Here is a 27,526-nt window from a genome sequence, read left to right as displayed (position 1 = left end):
ATATTGATTTATAGTATCATTGTAGATATCAATATTAAGGTTGTAGTCATATTAATGTGCCATTCAGTTAGACATACTTCAATAATCTCCAAGGGGAAATTTATCAAAACAGTGTGAACCCATGTATAATGTAATGCTATCTAATAGAGCAGCTCCGCATTATAAATAAATAAAAAAGGTACACAAAATAAACTTGCAATGTAAATACCAAGTCCACGACCAATATACAAACAAACTAGAAAGAATATTGGATAACTGATGTCTACATGTGTAATGTTATGTTGATGTGGTTCATGGGCGTGGCAGTACATCATCTGCAAGCAAGTTTAACAAAGAAAACCCTTGTTAAATAAATGACATTATACAATGTGATCGTCAAGGACATTTATTTATTACGTGTAAAAAAAAAGACACCCAACTGCCAAACAAATCAAGCTAATACAAAAACTAATTTGAAAGGCTTAAGCCAGGAGTATTGATACAAAAATAACTAATAATCAGATTTGACTACAAAAACTAAAGAGAGGCTCTAAAAAATAAACAGTGATTGGGCAGAATTACTATGCAACCAAACCTGTCGGTTTCCTGATTTGTTGGCGATCTATGTTTCTTGCACAGCCTCCTGCACTCCGTTCAGAGAGCTGGACTGTTTCCCTTCCCGTAAACTTCCCGTTCAAGAGGGGTCCACAATTCCTCAGTGGGGTTTAGGTCACTCAAGGAGGGAGCCATGTTATTGTTCTGTCATCTTTAAGGCCTTTACTGGTGAGACATGCAGTGGAAGACTTCCATGCTTGCGATGGCGCATTGTCCTGTATACAAATCACCTGGACCACTGCTTGAAGAAAGTATCTTCTACAAACTGGCAGTAGGTTTGAGAGTTGATTTGGAGTCCATCTTGCCCATGCCAGTAACCCACCTCCCTCTTGCTGGCCTCTTGGCCCGGTCACGACGTTTCGACTTGTGTGTCTTGTTCCGTGGTGGTTGAGTTTCAGCCTTCCTCGCCTTGGCCATGTCTCTGAGCACTGCACACCTCGTGCTTCTGGAAACTCCAGGTAGGTTGCATTTCTCGAATAAAGCAGCGCTGCAGAATGACGGGTTCCTGGTAGCTTCACTGTTGAGTCTATTTAAATCGTCTGCAGTTAATTTGCGTCTTTTTAACTCAACACGTTTCTTGCGTTGTCTATTTGCAATAAAACGTTTGATTGTTCTATGATCACGCCCCAATATCTTCGAAATTTCAAGAGGGCACGTACCCTCTGAAAGACACTTTATAATATGTGACTTTTCAAACTCAGTTAAATCTATTTTTTGGCCCATCTTGATTTCAGGAAAAGAAGCGGCCTAATAATGATGCACAAGTAGGGGTTTGAGCTCCTTGGTCACAGTTCAAAAGTACATTTGGAGTTGCCTGTCAGTGACACGACAGACCTTTTCAGCGTATGTAGTCCGTTTTCCTTTAACTTGAAAAATCCCACCGACTTTCACACAAGCGTTGGATGTTTGGTTTCTGAGTGCTGCTTTTGTTGTGAAGCCTTCGGTGCTGTGTTAGCTAGCGAGGCTAGTGTTAGCTGACTGTCTTCTTTCTTCTACCTATTAGAGTTTTTTAAACAACTAACTGACGCATTACCGCCACCAAGTGGTGGGATTCTACATTGTAACTGAGCGTCTCGTGGATGTCAGTAATAGCTCTGGTGCGACCCTCCAGGTTAAGAATAACTGTTAAATTCTTCTCGTGATTTTTCCGTTATTATAACCAGCATGTTCCTTTCAATATTAATTAGTTTCAACATCATGATCATCAGTAACTGCAATTTATTTCAGTCTTGATTAATTGCATTTTGTTTTCCTATGTTTGTGGTTTGAAGATGTTACTTTTAACCTGTATTTTGTTTGTTTGTTTTAAACACGTCAATACAAGATCCGGATTAACCGCAACAGAGATGGAGAAGTAAATAGGACTAGAGCTCAGATTCAGCCCCACAGGTTTATTAAAAAAATAAACGATTGCATAAATGTGAATATATTTCTTCGGTTTATTACTGAGCAAATATACGGTAAATATACGGCATATAAACAGATATTAATAATGGTTGCTCTTATTCTTGGTGAGTGATTATAAAGTTATAGTAATATTATTGATGGTGTGTGTGTGTGTGTGTGTGTGTGTGTGTGTGTGTGTGTGTGTGTGTGTGTGTGTGTGTGTGTGTGTGTGTGTGTGTGTGTGTGGTCGGTCTTAATATATTAATATATTCAGTTATCCAAACTGTACAGCTAAAAATAACTCATAAAGATGTTATCAATTACTATTTCAGTATCTTAGACCAACTTATGTTTTGTTCACAATCCACACCAATTAGTGGCGGTAATGCACCAATTCGTTGTTTGCCAACCACCAATTAACCCAGAAGAAGGCGGCAACAACACCCTGAAGTGCGAACGGCCTCAACAAACCACCGAAGAAGAAAGACAAACGCTCACCCTTCTCTGCCATGAAGGGACCAATGGCAGTTTCTGCAGATCAATCAAGTTTTTGTGAACATAACATGAAGACATAAAATTATTGAAGTTGCATATGAAGTGTCGATGTCTTTCTTCTGTTTTTATTTACTTAGTACATGTAGTGTTGTATTTGTTAGAAAGTAACTCAAATGAAAGATCTACCATCATTTACACATCACAGATAATGCATTGATTCATATTATTTTGTAGATATTAATATTAAGGCTGTAGTCAATGTGTCACAGTTATCCAAACAATGTGAACCCATGTACAATGTACTGCAATATAATACAGCAGCTTTGCATTAAAAATGAAAAGTAAACAATATAAACTTGCACTGTGAATATCACGTCCAGGACCGATATACAAACTAGACAGAATATTGAAAACAGATTACCTACATGTGTAATGTTATGTTGATATTATGTTGTTGATGGAAGTGGCAGTACAATATCTGCCTTGTAGAGCAGGGGTTCTTAATCTTTTTGACCTAATTGACCTCACTCTTGGTTTGATTTATTATTCAATAAATAAATCAAATACACCTATAACCTGGTCAAATAAATGACATGGTACAACGTGATCATAAAGAGATTTATTCATCACACGTATATAAACCCGCCCATACAAGAAGACACGCATCAGGCTAATAATTCATAGAACAGAAAATAACAAAAGATTTGAGTTGACTTCAAAAACAAGAGGGGCTCTAAAAAAATATTGGGCAACTATTAGTGTGCAGAATTACTATGGAACCATCTGAAAACCGAAAAGTGTTCCAATCTCACTTATCTGTTAAAGTAAGAATAATAAACAAAGTCAAAATGTACAAATACACGTTTCAAAAAATAGATTCGAGATCAATATAGCCACCCTTGTTAATAACAGTAATAAGCCTCCATTCATGGATCTGTCGGTTTCCCGTAAACCTCCCGTTCAAGGGCCCACAAGTCCTGAGTGGGGTTTAGCTCCGTTAATGAAGGGGCCATGTTATTATTTAATCTTTATGGCCTTTAATGGCAAAACATGCAATGGAAGACTTACAAACATGGCGTTGTTCTGTATACAAATCATCGTCTTCTTAAAAATGCAGACTTGTTCCTGCACCACTGCTTGAAGAAAGTATCTTCTACAAACTGGCAGTAGGTTTGAGAGTTGATTTGGAGTCCATCTTGCCCATGCCAGTAACCCACCTCCCCCTTGCTGGCGTCTTGGCCCGGTCACGACGTTTAGACTTGTGGGTCTTGTTCCGTGGTGGTTGTGGTTGCGTTTCAGCCTTCCTCGCCATGGCCATGTCCCTGAGCACTGCACACCTCGTGCTTTTTGGCACTCCAGGAAGGTTGCATTTCTCGAATAAAGCAGCGCTGCAGAATGACGGGTTCCTGGTAGCTTCACCGTTGAGTCTCTTTAAATCTTTTGCCGTTAATTTGCGTCTTTTTATTTCAACACGTTTCTTGTGTTGACTATTTGCAATAAAACGTTTGATGGTTCTGTGATCACGCTTCAATAACTTCGAAATTTCCAGAGGACACGTACCCTCTGAAAGATACTTTATAATTTTAGACTTTTCAGAGTCGATTAAATATTTTGTTTTGCTCATTTTGCCTCAGGAAAAGAATCGGCTTAATACTGACGCACGCCTTGATATAGTTTCAATCGAGGCCACGTATAAAGAGTTGAAGTCAGTCACAGAACCGACCTTTTCTGGATCTGTAGTATTTTTTTTTTTCTTCCTTTCTCTTAAAAAAAATCCCACTATCTTTCACACGAGCGTTGGGTGTTTGGTTTGTGGATGCCGCTTTTGTTCTGAAGTCTTCGTTGCTGCGTTAGCTAGCGAGGCTAGTGTTAGCTGAGTGTCTTCTTCTACCTATTGGAGCTTTTTAAACAACTAACTGAGGCATTACCGCCACCAAGTGGTGGATATCTATATTGCAACTGAGCGTCTCATGACTACCAGTAATGGCTTTGGTGCGACCCACAGGTGAAAAACGGAAGGTTTTTGTGGTTTGAAGTTGTTACTTTTAATCTGTATTTTGTTTGTTTTAAGCATGTCATGTATACATCTCTCTCTCTCTCTCTCTCTCTCTCTCTCTCTCTCTCTCTCTCTCTCTCTCTCTCTCTCTCTCTCTCTCTCTCTCTCTCTCTCTCTCTATATATATATATATATATATATATATATATATATATATATATGTATATATATATATGTTCATATATATATGTATACATATATATGTATATGTATACATATATATGTATATGTATATATATATATATATGTATATATATATATATATATATATATATATACATACATATGTACATATACATATATATATATATGGTAAAAGTGTATCACACAAAATACAGCATCATATCTTTCTCTCTCTCTTTCTCAATATATATATATATATATATATATATATATATATATATATATATATATATATACATATATATATATATATATATATATATATATATATATATATATATATATACATATATATGTATGGTAAAAGTGTATCACACAAAATACAGCATCATGTATATACACATATATTAGGTTGCTTTTATTCTCGGCGAATGAATACAAGGTTTTGTAATGTTATTTATTATGTTAATAGTGTATGCGTGTGTTTGTGTGTGTGTGTGTGTGTGTGTGTGTGTGTGTGTGTGTGTGTGTGTGTGTGTGTGTCTGTGTGGTCTTAATCTAGTTTTCCACACTGTACGACTCATAAAGATGTTATTAAGTAGTATTTCAGTATCTTAAACCAAACTGTGTTTTGTGTTTGCTTTTTTTGTTTTATATAAATACATTTGTTCACACTCCACACCAATTGGTGGCGGTAATGCACCAATTCGTTATTTGCCAACTGCCAATTAAGTCAAAAAAAGAAGACTGCGAATGTTCGGTGAATGGCGGTAATGCAACAACACCCTGGAGTGCGAACGGCCTCAACAAACCACCGAAGAAGAAAGATATTCGCTCACCCTCCGCCGCCATGAAGGGACCAATGGCAGTTTCTGCCTCTGCCTTTAAATAATAAGCCTTGCTATTTCTACAAGTGCTGAATCCACTTCCTGGATTTAAGTAGATGCGACGCCGAATAAATATCTTGGGTGAGACGGCTTTTTTTGTTGCTATAATATCCATCAAGCACGCGACTGAAGCTCGCTTGAAGGCCTTGCGCTAAGATGCAACATTAAGTCATTAGCTCTTCGTTAGTTAACACACCCAACTTTACCATTAGCATCCCTTCATTTAAGTGTTTTTTCAGCATGAGGTAGTCAGTCATTAACGGGCGAAGCAGTCAAATCTCTCTCAGACACGTGTTTGATTGTAAAACATTAAAACAAGTGTAGTTCATGAGGAACTTCGAGCTAACATTTAGCTAACAGCAAGACTCGTTAGAAGAAAGCGAGAAGCAGCTGCACAGATGTCAAGAGGCCGAGACATTTGCATGTGTTTATGTTTTGAATGTGTTGCCACCTATAGTAAAACTGCAGTGCGCCACGTGTGCATTATATTAGTGGGAATTACATTGCTAAAATATGAAATGTCATACCTGATGCAGAATGAATGAATCAGACCAGGAAGTGTAGTCACACTGCAAATATATTTTGGTGTAGCAAAGTTTTATTTAAAAAATGAAAAACGTCTTTATTGTCATTTGTTTTTTACTGTGATATATCCATAATAGGCTCGAGGTCAATAACTGTTATTAAATATGGGACACTGATTTATTCTTCTTTGATTTTTCTCCATGTGCCCATTAACTTTTTATATAATGTTAAATTTATTCTGATTCGGATGCCTCCTGGAAGCCTCTCTGAGGTTTTTCAGGCACGTCCAAGTGGTAGGAGGCCCCCGGGGAAGACTCCGGACACGCTGGAGGGATTATATCTCCCGGCTGGCCTGGGAACGCCTCAGGGTCCCACAGAATGAGCTGGAAAGTGTTGTGGGTGAGAGGGAACCTGTGTCGGCCTGCTAGGCCGGCTGCCACCCGAACCCGACCCCAGATAAGTAGCTGATAATTGATGGATTTCATAAAGCATTGTTTGTCTTTTTTCCAGTCCTGCAGAATGTCCAAGATCAGGCGGAAGGTAACAGTGGAGAATTCAAAAACCATATCTGATAGCAGCAGCAGCAGCAGTACCACGACCAGCAGCACCAGCAACCCCGCCGCCCCGTCCCGCCGGCCCAGTGTGTTTGAAAGACTTGGCCCCAGCACTGGGAGTAATGCTGCTGATGTATGTATCACCTCATACTTATGAGCATAATACTTTCTTGGGACAAACCTGTGCCCATGTTGCAGAGTTTGTGATCCACTTCTGCACCTTTTTATCAGCCTCATAAAATATGTGTTCTACTGAACTTTGTATACCTGCTGTGATGTTTGTCTCGTTTTAGTAGACGTTCCTCTATCCCATCAGGCTCATTTGTATCTGTTTTTCAGAGTCACTGCAGAAATTGGCTGAAGACCGGTAATTGCAGTTACGGCAACACTTGTCGCTACACACATGGATCTCAGCCACGAGGCAAAGGATTTAGCTTCAGCCGGTAAGTTTTGGGACCCTATTCATTCTTATTGCTGTTGCTTTTTGGTCTTGCTCGCGTCAAATCAAATGTCTTATTATCCATACTGTTGTTGATGCATACGTTGTGTTTATTTATGTCTTAATGGAGCAGGTCAGCCGAGAGACCCACAGGTGATCTGCGGGAGAGGATGAAGAATAAAAGACAGGATGTTGACCCAGAAAACTTGAAGCGAGACCTAGACGAGCCCACATCCCCCACAGCGAGAGTGAGTTTTCTGCTCCTTCAGTCTCTAATATTGAGTACGATATTGTAAAATGTCTAAATGATAAAATAAAGTAAAAAGTTCTTGTGCCACCTCTGACCCTTATTCTGAAGCAGCTTTTGACTTGGAATTTGAACCTGTAACTACAACACAGTGCTTGTATTGAATAAGCACAGGAAATGACCCAACATGTGGGTGTCATTCTAACATCCGTGTGCATATCCATCTACAGCAGAGAGACTCCTCCAGAGGCCGACACCGGGAAAAGGAGGATATAAAGATCACAAAGGAGCGCACCCCAGCCAGTGAAGAAGAGCCCACAGAGTGGGAAACCAATCGCGAAGGTTAGCTTGTTTTGTTCAAGTTTTAAATTCAAGTGACCTGAGGATTTGGTAATTTTCGTTTGATTTTGACATTTGAAATGAACTAAATATATCAATGTGGACTTTAACATGACAGGTTTTAAGATTTAGAGTTTAGAGCCACTGTTTTCTTTGTTTGACTTGAAAAGACTCAGATATCGGTGACTACGACTACGAGTTATCCCTCGAGATGAAACGACAGAAGATTCAGCGTGAGCTGATGAAATTGGAGCAGGAGAACATGGACAAGAGGGAGGAGATTGTCATTAAGAAAGAAGAGACCCCCACAAAAACAAGAGCCGCTGCCATACCAAAGGTAAGTAACTCGTTTCTGCCTTTCTTTGATTTCAAAGAAAATTTGTATTTTAATTTAAGGATCTCTACTTCTAGGGGAGCAGCTGAGTGTATGATAGACTCTGGTTTAATTTTTGTCTTGATTTGTCGTCTCTGTCCCTCAGGCCTCTCCAGAGCCGTTAAGCAAGCAAGACTCACCCTCATCCAGGAAGTCAAGTGGATCCCCAAAACACAAAAGCGGAACCAAAGGCCCAGGCTCTGGGAAGAAAGAGAAGAAGGCACTAGTGCCCTCACCTGTTTCAGAAACTACCAGGTAAGTCTGAGTTGCACTTGTTTTTTAGATTCACAGATGTCTCATAAACGACTCCACAGTTGTTGTTTTTACTGACGTTTGGAAAGCAAAAACTAATCGAGAATTACTCTATCCTCCTACGTCCAGGCCGTCAAAAGGGAGCCACAGTAAGAAGAAAGGGCCCAGGACCCCCAGTCCTCCTCCCCCAGTCCCTCTAGATATTCCTGTGGTTGGGAAGAAACACAAAGGCAAGCACAAGAACAAGGAGAAATCTGAGGAGAAGCAGAAGGAGGCGAAAGATCGGGGGCGAGATACAGAAAAACACAAAGAGAAGAAGGAGAAACGCAGGTACAGTAATGGTGTAATCGACATTAAGCTGAATCTTCTTTTGAGTTTTCTGTGCAGCCATTTATCTCAGGATTCCTCATTTTTGAACACAGGGACCGATCTGACAGTTCCCACAAGGCCAAGCGGTCGTTGACATCCGAGGAGCGTTCCGGTAGTGTGTCATCTCCCTCCAGGTGCACTTCACCCCCAGCCAGGAAGAAATCCACCTCTCCGAAAGCTTCGTCCCATAAGACCCCCACACTGGTCTCCCCTCCTCGCAGGTAAGCACACTTGGGCCACTGAGAATTTCTTTTTCTTTTTTTTTTGCTGTCTGTTGGTATTATTTGGTAATGATCATAACAGTATGGTTTATTTGTTAAAAAACATCCTTTGTCACTTCAGGTCACCGTCTCCTCCAAGGCACCAGCGCACCCCTACTCCTCCACGCCACCACTCGCCCTCCTCCCACTCGGGTTCCTCTGCCCAGAGGCACTCTTCGTCTCCTCGTCGCCGCCGCTCGTCCTCTCCCACCTACCACCGGAGCAGCACGGTGGCCCCGACGTCTGCCTCCTCTCCGCCGAGCTCCCGGCGCTCCCGATCACCCCCCGCCTCCCACGGCGCCTCTTCTCCCCACCGCCGATCTGAACGATCGAGCCCCAGCCAGCGCCACTCCAGGGGCCGTGAGAGGAGCCGCGGTGAAAGAGAGAGAAGTCCACCTGCTCAAGAGCGCAGGCAGGAGAGGAGAGATGGTAACTTTATGTTCTCGTACTGCGTTCTATTAGTGAATAAAGGTTCTCATAGTGGAAAATGAAAAACTAAAATGCAACCATTCTGATCTAATAAGCAATGGCATTGCAAATGATTTATTTCATCAGTTGTTAAACTTTGTCACTCTTTCAAACAGAAAGCCGCAGCAAGCGAGAAAAAGAGCGCGATGATCGGGAATATGACTCTGAACAAGTCTCATCACGGGATGCTCGCGATGACCGGGAGACCAGAGAGGCTCGCGAGCGACGGGACGCTCGCTCGCGAGGAAGGGAAACAACTCGAGACTCCCGTGACCATAGAGACACCAGGGACGTAAAGGACTCCAGAGAGAGCAGAGCAGAGACCCGCTCCAGTCGAGAGTCGCTAGAGCGTCGTGACCGTGAACGGGACCGAGAGAGGGACCGGGAGAAGGAGAAGGAGAGGGAGAGGGAGAAGGACAGAGAGCGAGAGAAGGAGAGGGAGAGGGAGAGGACTGACACCCACAGGAAGGAGGAACCGGCTCAGGAGGACAGGAGTTATGGGAGAGGTCACGGACGGGAAGATGGAGGGAGAGCTGAAGGAAGAACGGAGAACAGGACAGACAGAACTGAGAGAAACGGACGAGGAAGAGGGCGTGCGAATGAAACTTCTGATAAAGGCAAGAACGGATATAACAAGACGCCTTCATTTCATTTCTGTTTTTTTCGTGGCCATAAGGAATTGTTTAGTACCAAAGAGCACAAGTTCCTCTGTCTTTTTTTCCTTTTTTAAAGTTTTTTTGAAAAAATTTCCTTTCAGGCTCAAACAGGAACTCCCGGGGTTCCCAACTGGAGAGCAGCCATGACAACTGGGAGTCACGTAGCAGCGCGGTGCGTGAACGCAGTGTAGAGAGGAGCACCGATCGCAGTGCTACTGAAAGGAGCTCTGAGAGGGGCTCAGACAGAGATCGCTATGAGGGCGACAGGAGAGGAGAGCAGGCCAGAGACTCCTCATACGACAGGAGAGGAGGGCACGCAGAGCGCGATCGCAGAGACAACCGAGAGAGAGGTGGTGGTGAGGCTTTGTTTTTTATCAAGCCTGCGCAAAATTAAAAAACATATAGATTGTTTTTTTAATCAAAATGTGTTTTGGCTAAGCTTTTTTAACTTTCTGTTTTCCCAGATCAACGAGCCGCTTCCCCAAATAGACACCAGGGGAGATCAGATGAGTCCGAGAGGGAGGAGAGGAGGGAGGACCGCAGGACAGATAGACCAGAGGAGAGAAGAGATGACAGGACCCGTGACCGGGAGCGTGAAAGGGAAAGGGAGAGAGAGAAGGAGAGGGAGAGGGAAAAAGAGCGAGAGAAGGAGGCGGAGAGGGAGCGGGCCAGGGAGAGGGAACGGGAGCGGGAACGAGAGAGGGAGAGAGAACGAGAGAGGGAAAGGGAGAGGGAGGAGCGAGAGCGAGAGAGGGAGGAACGGGAGAGGGAGCGGGAGAGGAAGGAGCGAGAGAGAGAGCGGGAGAGAGAGCGAGAGAGGGAGCAGCGAGAGCAGCGGGAGAGAGAGAGGCAGCGGGAGTGGGAGGAACGAGAGAGAGGACGAGAGGAAAGGCGGGAGAGGAGAGATGACACCAGGGATGACCGAACCATCAGAGACACCCGGGATGACCGCAAGACGAGGCAAGTAAAAGCCTAATTTTGTTATTTCTTTTCGCCCATATTGTACTCCTCCAATACCAGTATGTATACATTTAAAAAATAATAATAATTCTCCTCTCCTTTTAGTCGCAAGAGGCCCAGGGTGGAGAGCAGCCCGAGCCCCAGAGCCTCGCCTAAGCGAGCAACTCGGGACCTCAGTCCTGCAGACAGCGACGGCTACAACAGTGCAGAAGAGAAAAGTGAGCGCCCGATTGGCCGAGGGCCAGTCAAGCTCCACCCCCAGCCCCTCCTCCCCAGCCCAGTGTGTCTGCATCCAACTGACAGTAGGGAAATTCATTCTGCGAGGACACAGTCGTGTTTATTGGAATATGCACTGGTCAGATACTGCAAATACAAAAAAATTATAGTTCAGTGGAAACAAACTGCCTGGAAATATCACAGAAAAGAGGCCTGTTGTCAAAGCTGAACAAATGCTTTAATGCTTCAAAAGTACTGAGTGTGGTATGTGACTGTTCATATGCAGGTGCTGACAAAAATCGCATGCTGAGCCAGGTAGTGCGACCCCAGGAGCCCTTGTTGCGTTCTCCAACGAGGGCTGCGGCAACCGACGAGAAGCCCAAGAAGGATGAGGAGCGCAGAGGAGCCGGGGACAAGAGGGAAGCACGCAGCCGCCATGAGGACCTGGAGCCTCGTGTGGAACGGAGCAGAGGAGGCGACAGACGAGGAGAGCCCCTTGCAGAGACCCCGTCCGACTCCCGTAGAAGAGTCATAGACCAGCGAGAGACCACACCTCCGCCGCCTCCACCAGCCCCTCCTTCAGCTCTTGCCACTGCCAGCGAAGACAGAGACACTGCTGGCTCCCAGTCCCATGAGGAGGGTAAAAAGAAGACAAAGTCGCAGAGGAAGGGCCTGAAGAAGGGTCGTAAAGAAGAGGTTGGTGGTGGCAACAGTCTGGCAGCTGCGGGAGATCGTTTCAAGTCGGAGCCCCCAACCAGCGGTGCTGTAGAGGGACCTCCACCCATACACTCTCCCAAAAAAGGAGCCAAGAAGAAGGCGCTTGAACGTAAGAGGAAACGCTCCCGAGAAGGAGAATCTGATGTGTCCGATGAGGATTTATCTGCCCCTCAGCCTGTTAATAAGAGGAAACGAGGGCCCAGGACGCCACCGCCGTCAATGAGGCCCGATCATCGCGGTACTGGAGCCAACACAGATCCCCCTCCTCAATCCAAAATGGACAACTTCAGTGACTGGTCAGATGATGATGTCACAGACCGAGCACCACCACTGGAAACGCAAACTCCCCTTGTTCCGGCTGAGCCTCTTAAGAGAGGTGGTGGTCCCAGAGTGGGCAGAGTCAGGGAGCGGTGTCATCCTCCTCCCATCGCCCCTCTGCTCCCTCAAGACCCCCCGATGTTGCTGGCGACTCTGACTCCGCAGCCCCTCATGTCCCAGCCCCTGCTCCGGAAACTTCCCCCAGAGCAGACGCGCAGCAGCAGCATGGGGAGCAACCAGAGCCGCACATCGTCCAGACGCCTGCGATCACCCTCCAACGAGCCAGCCCACCGAGATGACCCCCAAGGTCCACGACCCCGCCGGGGCAGGCTGCAGGGCGCCAACTCTCGGGACCGAGAGAGGGAAAGAGAGAGGCCGGTCGTGAGTGAGCCTCCAGGGGCCGAGAGGAAGTCTAGGATTGACCAGTTGAGGAGAGGAGAGCCCAGCCGTAGCACCTCCTCAGGTAGGAAAACACTCACATATTAACTACATTCAACCATACATTTTTTGTAATCAAAAACTACTGATCATGCTTAATTATAGCACTGACGTCTGACCCCAGCTTAACTCATATTTGTCTCCACTGTCTTACAGACCGGCAGGATTCACACAGCCACAGCTCTAGGCGCAGCTCCCCTGACTCTGAGAGGCAGGCTAAGTCAGGGTCTCGAGCTGGCTCCTACGACAGTCGAGAACGGGAGAGAGACAGGGAGCCCTTTGAGCGGGAACGTGACCGAAAGGACCTCCGGCCTCCGCAGCAGCAACCGCAGCAGCCCCTGCTCCTCCAACAGCCTCTACAACAGCAGAGAGATTGGGAGCCTGAACCCAGGGACTGGCCAAGCAGGGGACGGGAGCCCCTACTGATGCGTCCTGGCCGAGAACCTCTCCTGAGGGAGCGGGATATCCGGGACAGGGAACGCTTACTCCCCGAAGGACTCATCCAGCAGCACGAGCGGGAACGGGAGCGAGAGAGGGAGCGGGAGAGAGACGGTAGAGGTGACCGAGGCGGTAATCAAGAGAGGATAATGATGATGGACCTGCCGCCCCACGGAGACCCCAGGGCCCCAGGACGAGGTGACCCGAGGGCTGACATGAGGGGAGACCTGCGAGGTGACATGAGACAGGAGAGGAGCGAATATGAGCCTCTGCTGCCAAGAGAAGCCTTCAGCCCTCCAGAACCGGAGAAACCAAGCAACAGTCACCATCTCTCGGGAGAGCAACGGGAGCTGGAGAAGACTGACAGCATCGATGGTAAAAAGACACTTATTCTTTATTTTCTTTCTGAATTTCCAACATTGATTTAAAGCGTTGTTTGTGTTTTCAGGGGATGATGATGGGAAAGAAGATGATAGCCAGTCAGTTGCATCTGTGGGAGAGGAGTATGAACCGATCAGTGACGACGAGCTGGATGAAATTTTGGCTGACAGCCAGAAAAAAGAGGATCAGCAGGACGATGAAAAAATTACAGGTACCAGGAAATACCTTTTTTTTTATTTTTTCTATTTTTTTTTTTGTAGAATATATATACTTGAAAATGTATTTATTTATTTCCGCTTGACTGATTCATTTTATTTAATTCCAAACCAATGTATATAAGTGCCCTACTCTCTACTCAATCAATGCCATTTGACGATAGGTCCTCTGGATGTAATTGATGTGGATTGGTCCAGCCTGATGCCCAAAACGAAGCCGGAACCCCGGGCAGCAGGGGCAGCATTGCTCCGCTTCACCCCAGGCGCCGTGCTTCTTCGGGCGGGAATCTCCAAGCGTCTCGCTGGGCCTGAGCTCCTGGAGCAAGTCAGAGAGGTGTGCAAGTCTGAGCTGGACGATCCCAAAGGTGAGTGTTTAGACATCTTCAGACATCTTCGCCAATGCTTGTTGTTTCTGTCTTGCTTATGTTCCTTTTTATTTTATCGTGGACACGGGAAGTTGTCTAAGATCACAATTTATTATTATTATTATTATTATTATTATTATTATTATGAGACACAATTGTGTAATGAAACTGTTTTGTGTGATCTATTCGTCTAAACCTTTTTTAACTCTTTCCTGCCAGATGCTGACAATCTGTTTGAGCATGACCTGGGGGCTCTGAATATGGCGGCCCTGAACAGACGGGTGGAGAGGGCAGGTTTGTTGAGAAACCTCGGGCCCTGCTGCAAGGCCCTGTGTGCCCGCCGGGACTTCGCCATCCGCCGGCAGCTGTTAAAGAATGACAAGGTAGATGTCAATCATTGACGGGACAACAAATCCAACACTGCAGTTACTCTCTGTCAATAACTGGTCTGGACGTCATTGATATAACTGTCTTGTTGCGAGAGATGTGTTTTAATCTGCTTCTCCTTCTTCAGGGCCTAACCAAGCATTACCCCGCTACGCCCGTGGTAGACACCGAGCTGCTGCAGATGAGCATGCGTCTCTTCAGAAGGACCATGGCCGGCCCACCCGCGGGCCCAGAGCGGCCCGAAGGTGGGTCGGCACCAACAGTCGAGGTCGCTCCAGCTGGGAGTACTAAGCTCAGTGCAGCACAGCCTGAGGTGTGTGTGTCCTAGGAGAAATGGGTTTTTATTTTTTATTAGTCAAACACATGAAAGTGAACTGGTCTTACTCTGTCCTGTTTCATTTCATACATAGCATTTTTAGTCATGAGAGGAAATAAAAGAAAATGGCAAAATTGTGAATCTTACTCTATTATGCTTTACGTGTTTTGGATGATCTGCAAGTACAGTGCCATAGACTACTGGACCTTCAAGCCTATGGAGCTGTGATATGAACCATGTATCAGAGGCATAAAACCCACCTAAAATGACTTTTTTTTTGTGCATTGCAATGTTTTAGAGCAGCTTTTGAACTGTCAGTTTCACCTGCCTAACCAACTTTGAATTACAATTTTGTTTTTGTTTATTGTGCATTGGTTACTACGACTGTGCATTAAAATTGTTAGATGTTGATTTTTGTAACGGGTCTTTTGCTTTGTATGAAGTGACTGTTTAGCCTTGAACTCATGTGACGCTTGATGTCATTACTATTTTTGTTTAGGTCGTAATACAAAGTATCTGCAGAGCAAATCTAAAGCGTTTGCTGCAGAGCGTTACTGACCAACAACACTGAAACATCCTGCAGGGACTTGAATGAACGTTTCTCACAAATAAGCACTGCCAAACTATTCCTTCATTGAATGTGATTTGTTACAAATGTTAGTCTTGGGAGACATTATTGCTTTTTGCTTGATGTATTTGTTTTGAATGGTTTGGCAATGTCTACCTGAACTGAAGTGAGTGCAGAGCACACAATAGACTGCAGTGTCCCAGACCTCCAACACTGCCATGTGGATTTCCTCTCCATAACGTTCACCAGCCCACACCGTCAAAAAAAAAGGAGCCAAAATGACCCCTGATAGGAAAAGACATTAGACTGCTTAGTTTTTTAAAGAAATGACTGAAGAGATAAATAGTTTGAGTTTCACGTTCCTGTTTTTCCAGCTGTTGACTAGTCAGTCACAATAAAAAAGACTTACAGATGGATAAACTGAACCTCTGGGATGTGATTGTATCATCACTCTTAGTTCAACAATTGACACTTAAAGTGCAGGTCATGCATGCTTTGAGTGCTTGGATACAAATCAATGGACGAACCAGCTTCAGTGTTGCACTGAACAGCTTAAAGAACACAATTGGAATGGGGAAAGGCTGTTATCTCAGAGACCTGGATTCAACTTGACACCCCCTCCCGGCTATGCTTGAAAGTGACATTGCAGACATGGAGAGAGTGAGCTCTGAAGTAGCCCCCTATCTTTAAGTCTGACCTCTACTCTTTTCCTCCTGCATATTTATTTTGTCTAAGGTAGAAGGCTAATTTTGAGATGTACACGTGATATCTGATTTAATGCTGTATTCTTTTCTCTTTTTTTTACTGAAATATAAATGGAGAATGACTTTCACATTGTAATTTACCAAATGAGGGCAACTTTGGACCTGGAGGACTTAAATGTAGAGCAAGTTTATCAGAATTGTCACAATAAATTAGCACAGTGAGCTACAAGGGCAGCTAGAGATGCAGTCTTTTGCATTTTGAGGTAAGTGCTTAATTTAACATATGACCACATTCTCTTATGGTTGCGTTTTTTTTCCTTACATTTCGACAGCCAGTCTGAGAAAATGCACAATTATACGAAGACTTGAGACAACAATAAAGCAGGTGTCTCATATCTGGTTGCAAACCTCAAAGTCTCACGCACAAAATAAAGCATCTATTTTTATTATGAATGGTCTTTATTGTCTGTCCGTAACTGGTTTAAAGCCTAGTACGTGTGTTTACATTCTTCACTATAATACCACACTAAGGGCAGCTAACATTGTTCTTCAAAAGAAAAACATATGTATTGCATAAAGTCTATACAAGTGACTTAAGCATATTTATTGAGAACATAAACAGTTCATATTCCATGTTTCTTTATAAAGTCTGATAATGCAAAGATTTACATTCCCTCGTCTTGATTATCTGAAATATCGTCATTAACCGCTCACGTCTATCTCGGAACAATTAGTCTTACAGTTGTTGTACACGAACATCATAAAAAACGGACCGATTTCCGTTACCCACAATTCTCTGCTTTTGGTCCGTCCTTCCGACTTCCGCCTCATCGACATCGAAGTGAGTATTTTTTGGGAAATTTTATTTCTACAATCTATCACCATCCTGAGACAATAAATACATTACTGACCGCGTATTTCCCCCGAATATACATATTAGTTGTGTGTTGTCCTTTTAGTGTGGTTTTTGGTGTGGATTAAAGTATTTAAATACAATTAAAGTTGAACAACGTTACAGCGTTGATTTCGACCGTAATGGCTTCAGTTAGCCTGCCTTCCCAGCGCCCACTTGGAGGTAAAAGCAGTGTGATTCTGTGTCGATCTTCGAGCACTGGTAAATGTTTATGTTGATTTTATAGCGTAAATGCTGTTAATCTCACCATTAAGCCTGCAGGCCAGCTGACGTACAGTAACGTCAATGAGAATAAGCTAGCTCTATGCTAACGTTAGATACTTTAATGATTTATGAAATGAATGCAGAACATTTCTAAACATCTTTAAGTTAAGCTGTGCTGTTCCGCCAGTGTACTTAATTGTTTGTAACGTTCACAAATAATGTAGCATTCACATGCTAAAGTAGTGATCCATGTATGTTGTTTCTAGATGGCCCCAACAAAGAAAGGAGAGAAAAAGAAGGGGCGTTCTGCCATAAATGAGGTTGTGACCAGAGAGTACACCATCAATGTCCACAAGCGCATCCATGGAATGTGAGTACTGCAAAAACACATTAGGCCCTGGAAATGTGTGTTTAAATGACACTTGTGCACAGCAGTTGGTGTTGTATTTTTGGCATGCACATCACATTTTGCAAGCCTAAACATTCTTTACCCAGATGCAATTTTACAGTAAAACTGGAATGTATTGGATTTGATCAATGGTGTCATTTCCTTTTTCAGTGGTTTCAAGAAGAGGGCTCCCCGCGCCATCAAGGAGATCCGCAAGTTCGCCATGAAGGAGATGGGTACCCCTGATGTCCGCATTGACACTCGCCTCAACAAGGCAGTGTGGAGCAAGGGTGTCAGGTGAGATGATGCTCTGTTTATACTCGCATCTGAGCAAACTTTTTGTGATTATTTTTTTCATTACAATAAATCCCCAGAGTATAAACCTTCTCTCACTTTGCATTCTCCTGCTTGTGTTAGTTTGTGGTGCAGGGAAAGGGAACACTTTGTATAGAGTTTCTGTGAGACTGCATAATATAGAAAAGGAAAAGGTTGTGTTTTTATCTGTTTACTACTTAAAGTTTACAATTAGTGTCTGCCACCTACTTGAATTTCTGAAGGATGACAAAAAAGATGCAACAAAATAATACTGAGAACTTTTGTAATTATTTTCATGGACTTTTTTTGCCACTGACAGGCAGTTAGAGTTAATCTATCTTGCAAAATAAATAGGTAAAATGTGGATTTCTCCACCTTTCTGTCAGTTCAGACAAGAAGTGCTTTTTGTACCAATGACTGAGACGTTAAAGTGGTTGAGAAAGTCAACATACTATGAACGCTTTCTAGAATTGTAAAAAGTGTATTAAAAAAAACCCTCTGCTTTGTGGCAACATATGAATTAGTTTAGATTTAGTGAAGATTGTAACTTCATGGTGTGTGTGTTGTGTTGTGCTGTGCAGAAATGTGCCATACAGGATGCGCGTACGACTGTCCAGGAAACGTAATGAGGACGAGGACTCCCCAAACAAACTGTACACCCTGGTCACATATGTTCCTGTCACTACATGCAAAGGTAAATGCGCCACTAACTGACACTACCATTCGCCTACTAAAGCAGTAAAGACATTTAATTAATCTTTTCCCTCTTTCCGACAGGTCTGCAGACAGTCAACGTTGATGAGAACTAAACTCTGCGAGTCGAATAAATAAAATAAAACGACCTCTTGTCTTGTGTTTATTTCTGTTTCTGCAAATAACTGAATCTTATATTTGCAGAGGTTTTAGATTTGCTATGAGTACAAAGTATTTCTGTAAATATTGTTCCAAACTAGTGTATTCTTAAAAAGGTAAATTTCAATTGAACCCCAAAAGCTGATGGTGTTCTTCCATGCTGGACTGCAACTATGTTTTTTTGTTTTGTTTTTTTAGTAAAGAGCATAGTTTCTAATATAGATAGTGGACCATGTGTTGAACAGGGATGGTCTGGTGTTATCTGTATTACTATGCTTTTTAATAAATTGATGGGTTGGTAGCAAATTAATCCTTGTCTCTAAATACATTATGAAGCACTACACAAACAGCTGCTTAATGCTAAGTAAAACGGCAATGAAACTAAGACTGCAGAAAGTGTGATATTTCCTAATTTATCCATTATTCCTTATATATTGGGCTGGATCACATCCCAAGAAAACAAATGTAGACATCAAATGAAAACCGACGGCAGCAGTAAATAAGCGTGAGCGCCATAATGCCACGAGAGGGCGCTACTTGTTTATTAGCAGTCGGATGTTGTGACGAACAGGGACGCAGTAGGCGACAGACGATGGCATCGCATTACATTTCCTCCAGAGTTTGTGCAGCTGTGAAGTTGCTGTAACTCAACAAGGTAAGACGCGAGGCTCTCTCAGTTTGTAACATTGAATGAACCCTCGCCGAGAAAGACGAGAATGGATCCAGTTGTCTTTTTCATATCTGGGACAGGTGTGGCTAGCTGTTTGGCTAACCAACCGACAAGCTAGCTAACTGACACGCTAACTAGCTAGCAACTAACTAACTACAGTACCTATAACAATAATGGAGACTCGTCCAGCTAGAAGCTCCAACGTCAGTTCCGACAACATGGGTCGTTCGCTTTCAACATCTGATAGTCTCAGAAGCCGTGTTGCCAACACATATTCATGCTAACGGCTCTTCCGTGTGTCCAGGTGGGAGCGTCGCTCTGTTTCCATGGCCGTCAGCTGACGGGCGAAGCGATGCGGCACCACTGGCTGCTCCTCGGGGCTTGCGGCTGGGTGCTGCTCATCCTGATGTTTGTCAGCAAGTTCATCAGTTTCAGAGCTGTAGACGGTAAGCTGTCATGCCTGGTATTGATTACTACAGCCAGTTGCAGGAGTGAATGTGATCAACCCTCTTTTATATGTATTCTTTAGACTATGGAGAGAGGGTCGGTGGTCAGAGCTGGACAGTGCCGGGCACCAAGGGGGTGAAACCTATTCCTGTTTCCAGCCCAGTGAAACCAGCCCCAAAGGCATATGATCAGGTGACGAGAGAAACTGATTCTAAAACATAATCACGTTTTTCTCTGTAATAACAATGAAAAATGAAAAAGACTATTAGTCACAATAGTGTTGCGTCTGTGTCAGCCCTCAGCGGTACCAACAGTGACCGATTGGCAGTCAGTCGTGGACAGGCGAAGCGAGTTGCTCTCAACTGTGTGCAAGAACAGCAGCCTAAGGAATTTGACTCACGTCGCCATCAGCAAGTTTGTCCTGGACCGCATCTTTGTCTGCGACAAGCAGAAGATCTTGTTCTGCCAGACGCCCAAAGTGGGCAACACACAATGGAAGAAGGTCCTCATTGTGCTCAATGGTGAGTGTCTGTTGTGTAAGGGTAATAACAATGTTCACTGTAATTCCTTTAGTTAATGACTTGTTTTATCAACATTGGCAGGAGCGTTCCCCACTGTGGAGGAGATCCCGGAAAATCTTGTTCATGACCACGAGAAGAACGGCCTCCCCCGTCTCTCATCGCTCACGCCGCAAGAGATTACTTACAGGTTGGTTAAGGCCCACTGTGATGAATACAGACCTGTCTGCAGGAAGCAGGATCCGTCCTCGAAACCGATTTTTTTTCCTAATCCCTTGTTTGTCTCAACAGATTAAACACTTACTTTAAATTTTTCATCGTGAGAGACCCCTTTGAGCGCCTCATTTCCGCCTTCAAGGACAAGTTTGTGAAGAACCCGCGCTTCGAACCTTGGTACAAGCATGACATCGCCCCAGCCATCATCCGTAAATACCGCAAGTTCCACCGCGACAGCGACCATGCCGCCTCTGGCCTGCACTTTGAGGACTTTGTCCGTTACCTGGGTGACGTGGACGGCCGTCGCACTGTGGACCGGCAGTTCGGTGAGCACATCATCCACTGGGTGACTTATGCAGATTTATGCGCGCCGTGTGAAATACACTACAGTGTGGTGGGCCACCATGAGACACTGGAGGAGGACGCACCCCACATCCTCAAAGCAGCAGGCATCGACCATAAGGTGTCCTACCCGGCCATTCCTCCAGGCATCACACGCTACAACAGGACCAAGGTGGAGCAATACTTCTCAGGCCTCAGCAAGCGGGACGTCAGGCGCCTCTACGCACGATACCAGGGGGACTTTCAGCTGTTTGGGTACCCAAGCCCAGACTTTCTACTGAACTAAATAACAATTAACACTGACTAAAAGACATGTTTTCATATGAAATCCTCTCGACATCCTTGGTTTACTCAGACAGGGATGTATTGTAGCTGACCTCAGTGGCAGACCTGAAAGCTTGGTATGCAGGAGACACGCTGTAATCTTATTATTTTAGAAATAACTGACAAGTTGTGATTGAAAGGTGCTGCCTACTGGTCATATATTTAACTTTTTTTTAATGGAGGAGATGTCACAGGCAAGTGGGTGTCCGCAAACCCGGCGTCTCAAAATACAGTGAAGAGAAAAGAAAATGTCTGCAAAAGAAGGATGTCAGTACAGGCAACTTAGTATCACGTCATGACAGAATTTATGCTTTTGTTTGGGGGGGAAAAAGTCAATACGAAGATGAATACAGGAACAGAATCCATTTGCAATCTTCGATTTAATGTCCATGAATGACTTGTCCTCAGATAGAGAGGCGTTCTCTGTAATGCCAGGGACACAGGCCTGTTACCCTGTAATGTAGCTACTTGCACTGCACTGTAAGAGGCACCGGTTCAAAGGAAAGCTATTGACAATGCTATGTGTTTTGACATGTTCTGTCTTTTCTGTACCTTTCACTATCATGCTAGACATAGGTGAAGCTAGTCTGTATCAGGGATTCTAACATTTTGGACAAGGAGAGTGAACGCTAGGAATATTTGACAAATTATTTGAGTATTTTCCATTGATAAGAGCTACAAAACAGTGTTAACTTTTTATATATTTTTACTTGCAAAGGCATATTAAAGGGTTAGTTTGGGTGTTTGGGGTTCATCGTCAATTATTATTATTACCTACAGTAGATGATGGTGGGCACGCTCCCACTGCAATTTACCCAAACTATCCCTTAAATGTCTTGGAAGACAGGAAATGACTCTTCAAATATCATGAAAATACTTGCACACTGAAACAAAGGCCCTGGTACTTAGTGTGTCCACTTGTTTTGGTTGTTCTGCCTTTACTGAAACTCGTGAAAGATATCCAATGCTTTTCATTCATTCAACCGTTAACTGCACTGGGACATTGAAGGAAATTGGCACTGGATTTTGGAGGATAATTTTTCTATCAGAAATGTACTGTGTAAATGTTCTTAACATGTCTTGCAACTCAACATTTGTACTACATGTTGCTATTTATAATACATCATTATTAATCTGATGGTGACAGTGTCTCAATTCTGAGTGAATGACAGAGAGACAAACTGAGAGCACCTTTACCATCAAGCCACACATCTGGATGTGGCCCACATGTTGTTTGTTGCTGCAATATCAGAAGATATCCACAAGAGGGCAGTCAAACATCTACTATTTGACTGCTTAGTGAAGAATCCACGAGTTTCACCCCTTCACTAAATGTCACCACACAGAGGGTTGTTGATATTGACCTTTGAGCCATGGGAATCAGGTCAAAATGATGACTTCATAGCCATATGTCGGCAACAAACCTCTCAAGACAGTGCGGGTGGAGCAGTATTTACAGTCTTGGTGTGCAGGACATTAGCTTGGACACACATAACGACTTCAGACTTTAATTCACATGTGTGTGTTCTTGCTGGGGACAACTGTGTTATATTCAACTTGCTGATTTGCTCCCACGCCGAATAGTGACGCTGACAGCAAATCTCAAAAGCAGTGATAACTAGACACAGGAATGCCTGATATTTTAAGATGAAGTCCTCAAAACGCCCGACCTGATAGTTCTCTGCATTGTAGTACTTCACCCGTTGAACAGAATATTAAAAAAATAAAAATAAAAAAAAGAAGCGGAACCAACTTTGACATCTTGGAATAATGGAGGCTTCTAGACAGAAGACATAAAACAGAATGTAGACTGATAACAAAAGCTCAGATAGCAACACGCCCTGACCTGACTCACTTCATCAGTGACACATTGCCGCCATCTAGTGGAGACTCTGAGCACCTGCAGCATCTTCTTCTGCGTCTGTGGCGGGTTGCAGTACCGAGGTCTCTACCGCCACCTGCTGCACCGGAAAATAAAGGACGGGATGTAGTTTATGTCAAAAGTAACATCAAAAACCCAAGAAAGGACGGCGTCTTGTCAAGAGAGGGGGGCTACATGCTAGGCTAAAGGCGAGGACTACTCGACCACCACTACTTATGCATTGCTACAAGGTTGTTAGCTAATGTCCGCTTTCTCGAAAACAAGGTGGATGAGCTGAGAACTAAGATTACAACCGAGAGAGAGTTTGCTGTGCTCCTATTTTCACAGAAACATGGCTTTCAGACAGCATTTCCGACTCTACTAGCTTGCAACACACTGTGTCTACTCTGTCTACCGGCACCGAGGATCTGTGAAGAGGATGTGAGTGGGCTCTTTCACAAACAGAAGATCAGGAAGGCTTCGGGCCCAAAAAGTCTGCCTGAAAGTCTGAGCTGAACAGCTGGCCCCCATCTTCACGCTGATCTTTAACCTGTGTGGAGCTGTGTGAAGTCCCCTCTTGCTTCAAGCGCTCCATGACCATCCCTGTCCCCACGACATATTGTATACAAGTACAAAGGGCAAAGTGAACCGGCATCAAATTCCATGTATGTGCAAAGTTACATGGTTATTAAAATTGACTCTGTTTCTGATTCACAGCGGCCTCGGAAAAGACGAGAGGCGGCGGCGTCTGTGTCTACTTGAACAAGAGGTGGTGCAAGAGACTGGACACCAGGACGCTGTTTGCTGCAGCCGGCCATGTCAACCATCACACCCTCAAGAGTGTCCTCCCGAAATACCATCAACACCGGAACCTTTCCACAAATTGCAATGTTGTAGCAATGCATAGTGTATAAAGTTACAATGAGCAATACTGTTATCATATTTGATCATATGTATCAGAGTAATACTATTATCATATCTATCATAGCAATACCATTATCATATTTATCATAGCAATACTTTTATATTATTGTGCAACACTGTTATCTTTTATATTTTGTGCCATATTTTTTTACCTTAAGTTTATTGTAATTGTGTTGTGAGGACCGAGCAAAATAAAATTTTCATTGTATAATAACTAACTAAATAATGAATAACTGCCACCAGTGTTTTCTGTGCATGACAGTAAAAACTTCTTGAATCTTGAATCCTTCAATGATACCAGACGTGTAGTTCCCCGAAACAATATAGTGAGAGGGTCACATCAGATTACATATCCTTGAGGACATTTCAAGTCAAATAAATACACACACATATTTTTAATTTGTCATATTTATCTATGGATCACACTTGTTTGTGAAGAACTTTCCTTACTTCTTTCTGTCTTTATATTTTTGTGCCACTGTTTATTAAACTGGAGTGTCTGTTTTCAAACAGTGTGTGAATGGGTTGTTCAGAGTTTCATTTGAATGATGTACGTATATGTAATAAAATGTTTTTTTTATTCAAAAACCTGCTGGCAGTTATTATTGCGGTTACAATAAAGATGATGAAAAAATAAAGTACACTCACAACGTAATCTCCATGAACACTTAAACTCCTCTATCATGATCTCTTTTTCCATTAATGTGCAGAATCAGGTTAATGATACAAAACCCAATCAACAAAATGATTTCTACAGAATAAAACTCCACAAGCCACGAGTGGTGGAAAAGGTTGTTATAACTTTTACAGAAATACAACCAGTAATACTACGGTAGAAATATAGAAGTCCAACCAAAAGTAAAAATGCATAACTATCACCAAAATGTACAATTTAAAGTACCAAAAGTAAAAATACTCTAGATTAAAGTAAAAGATGCCAAAAAAAGAAGCAATGGTCAGAGCTGATAGCATGATGTGATAGACAACCCTGTTGCAGACTGAAGCTTGTAGGTTCAATTCTTATGCAGGTCAGTACTTTTGGGTCCAACCCCAAAATAAAGAAGTCAAATATAGCGAAAAACAGACACAAGGGTCAGAGCTGATAGTGTGATGAGATAGACAACCGTGTTGCAGACTGGAGGCTATGGGTTCAATTCTTATGCAGATCAGTACTTTTAGGTCCAACACCCAAATGAAGAAGACAAATACACGCAGAGAACATATTCAAGTCCGCGGGAAGTGGTGGCGCAGTAGCAAAGCTCCTGTTGGGTCAAGCGCATGGTCCCGGGTTCGCGCCTCAGATGTGAACCCCATCATGATCCGCGAAGGGAGTCAGAGGCATGAGCCTCCTCCCCGGTTTCCAGCGTAAGATACGGAGAGGGTTATGAGTTTTGATTGCGCGACCCATGAAAAAAAAGGCCATGTAAATACACAGTAAATACACAGTAACAGGGTTCCCTCTTTTTATTACATACAACATATGTCACATGTAGATCTACATCCGGATTTGCCGCTTCCCCGCGCTCTGAAAAACAAAGAGAGAACAGTTAGTTAATCACCAAGTTTTGAAATGACATTCCAGCTGTACAACAATACAAATACTTGAAATTACATTTTAAATCTAAACAGCAATATGAAGCAACTAGCTCAATCTAGATGTATTAATACAACAAAACTTAAGAATAAAAAGAAAGAAAAAAAATTCCACATATATGACATATATACACACATATATACACACATATATATATATATATATATATATATATATATATATATATATATATATATATATATATATATATATACACACACATATATACACATATATATATATATATATATATATATATATATACACACACATATATACACATATATATATATATATATACATATATATATATATATATATACATATATATATATATATATATACATATATATATATATATATATATATACACACACATATATACACATATATATATATATACATACATACACACTCACACACACACACACATATATATACATATATATATATATATACATATACATACATACACAGACAAAACCCCAGATTACAGTGAGTACAGTTAGAGAGACTCACTGTAATCTTTGTCTGTGTCTATATGGACACAGACAAAACCTCAGATTACAGTGAGTCTCTAGTGGCAAAGGAATACGTATTTATGAGGGGGAACAGTAAAATTGTGCAGATAAGAAAAGTCTATATATGCCCAAAACTCACCTGTGAATTGGACCTCAAGAAACTTGGCGAGGTCTCCTCGTCCATCCACCACCTTTTCAGACACGTTCTTCTGGGAGGACGGTCCTGCATCCACAATGCCACCCGAAGACCTGGGTGACACAAAACATCAAAAAATGAGAGAAAAATGTAAATCATTGAGCAGCAAGGACTGAAATTCATTTGTATGCTGAAGAAATTAAAAGTAGCTCTTGTCATTTTTCTAGACTGTTTGAAGTTAATATTGCACCGGAGACTGAACTCTAAACTTCTATCTGTTAGGGATGCAGCGATTGTGAAATTCTGGGCCGATACAAATGTCTAAAATAAATATTTGTTTCCTGCTGATGATAATTTGTTCAAAATAATTAAATAATTGAGCTGTTTTAAAGTCACTCTACATTTTATTACACTGGATTTAAATGATACCATGTAGACAACACATTTTATTTATTTATTTATTTTTTTTACAAATAACTCAATGAAAAGAATGTTTTAGTACATTATTAACAAAAGTATATGTTTTGAGAAACAAATCAAATGTAATTTAATATAAATGTAACACCAATAAAACGCACACATGTTTTCTTCTTAGTCGAGCTGCACAGGTATAGTTGGTGTACTTTTTTTTTGATATTTCCAAATCTCTATTTTTAAATTATGGACATTTCATGTGAGTCTACGACAAGATGTGCACGAAAATTCATTCTTGGAGGACTCATTCATCTATTAAACTTGTGACGTATCACAGAACGACGAGCTGATGGTTACCTGGAGCAAATTAACGTTAGCTAGCATTGCTAAAGTACCTAGCTAGTTAGCTAAGCTACAGTTTATCGATTTTGAATTGGCTAAAATTACACACTTAACAGGTGCCACGTCGTATTGTTACTAATACTACGTATACAACTATTGAGGCACAACACCATCGTGCAAAGTCCTTCTTGCTGCTAAGTAAGGCTGAGTGTTGTTTGCTTTAGTAACACTTGACTAGCTTTAACGCTTAGCACCTGCTAACAAGCTAAGATAGCTTTAGCAACTTGTCCTCTATTGTGTTACGAGAAGTCACGCTAACGTAACACTCACTAAAGCCAAGGATGACGTATTCAGCCGTATGTACAGTTGTGACGAATAGGACAAAGTTACACGTTTAACAGCATTTGTTTTAAAACTCAGTGACGCTACTCACCTCGGGTCTGACACTTTCAGTACAAGAGCCAATTGGGGATAGCCGCGGTGGATCGTGGGAGTGTTG

At 42.7% G+C, this 27,526-nt stretch overlaps 3 protein-coding genes and 1 long non-coding RNA gene across 6 annotated transcripts; 3 read left to right on the top strand and 1 right to left on the bottom strand.

The window, feature by feature from the left end:
• Nucleotides 1-5,479: 5,479 nt before the first annotated feature.
• On the top strand, nt 5,480-15,185 carry zc3h13 (zinc finger CCCH-type containing 13). 2 transcript variants are annotated; one of them, XM_068590453.1, is made up of 20 exons: nt 5,480-5,622; nt 6,577-6,753; nt 6,960-7,063; nt 7,193-7,307; nt 7,537-7,648; nt 7,816-7,982; nt 8,125-8,273; nt 8,400-8,600; nt 8,693-8,860; nt 8,982-9,328; nt 9,484-9,984; nt 10,125-10,373; nt 10,488-10,983; nt 11,089-11,285; nt 11,486-12,697; nt 12,829-13,485; nt 13,559-13,702; nt 13,871-14,071; nt 14,291-14,454; nt 14,586-15,185. In XM_068590453.1, exons 2-20 carry the CDS (start codon nt 6,586-6,588, stop codon nt 14,784-14,786), a joined length of 5,553 nt encoding a protein of 1,850 aa, XP_068446554.1. In that variant the 5' UTR covers nt 5,480-5,622; nt 6,577-6,585; the 3' UTR covers nt 14,787-15,185. The 2 variants fall into 2 exon arrangements, with proteins under 2 accessions (XP_068446554.1, XP_068446553.1); XM_068590452.1 differs by having other exon boundaries at nt 10,125-10,379.
• A 1,641-nt stretch (nt 15,186-16,826) lies between these two features.
• Nucleotides 16,827-18,707, top strand: rpl31 (ribosomal protein L31). Its single transcript, XM_068590584.1, has 5 exons — nt 16,827-16,887; nt 17,430-17,533; nt 17,723-17,848; nt 18,448-18,560; nt 18,644-18,707. The coding sequence occupies exons 2-5, from the start codon at nt 17,430-17,432 to the stop codon at nt 18,673-18,675; spliced, it is 375 nt and encodes a 124-aa protein (XP_068446685.1). The 5' UTR covers nt 16,827-16,887; the 3' UTR covers nt 18,676-18,707.
• A 568-nt stretch (nt 18,708-19,275) lies between these two features.
• chst10 (carbohydrate sulfotransferase 10) lies at nt 19,276-24,565 on the top strand. 2 transcript variants are annotated; one of them, XM_068590985.1, is made up of 7 exons: nt 19,276-19,373; nt 19,693-19,834; nt 19,918-20,027; nt 20,131-20,356; nt 20,438-20,543; nt 20,645-20,895; nt 23,814-24,565. In XM_068590985.1, exons 2-7 carry the CDS (start codon nt 19,741-19,743, stop codon nt 24,008-24,010), a joined length of 984 nt encoding a protein of 327 aa, XP_068447086.1. In that variant the 5' UTR covers nt 19,276-19,373; nt 19,693-19,740; the 3' UTR covers nt 24,011-24,565. The 2 variants fall into 2 exon arrangements, with proteins under 2 accessions (XP_068447086.1, XP_068447085.1); XM_068590984.1 differs by lacking the exon at nt 23,814-24,565 and having other exon boundaries at nt 20,645-22,400.
• Nucleotides 24,566-25,459: 894 nt separating this feature from the next.
• Nucleotides 25,460-27,526, bottom strand: LOC137794259 (uncharacterized). The gene is made up of 3 exons (XR_011078289.1): nt 27,461-27,526; nt 26,275-26,384; nt 25,460-25,545 (listed from the first exon to the last, which is right to left on the bottom strand). It is a non-coding gene; the product is annotated as an uncharacterized lncRNA (long non-coding RNA).

Source organism: Clinocottus analis, unplaced genomic scaffold, assembly GCF_023055335.1.
Source record: "Clinocottus analis isolate CAN_PGR_092001 unplaced genomic scaffold, fCliAna1.0.p SCAF_24, whole genome shotgun sequence".
In the NCBI taxonomy this organism is placed as follows: Eukaryota; Metazoa; Chordata; class Actinopteri; order Perciformes; family Cottidae; genus Clinocottus; species Clinocottus analis.
The sequence above is the reverse complement of the archived record's forward strand: the minus strand, read 5'-3'. Positions and strand labels throughout refer to the sequence as shown.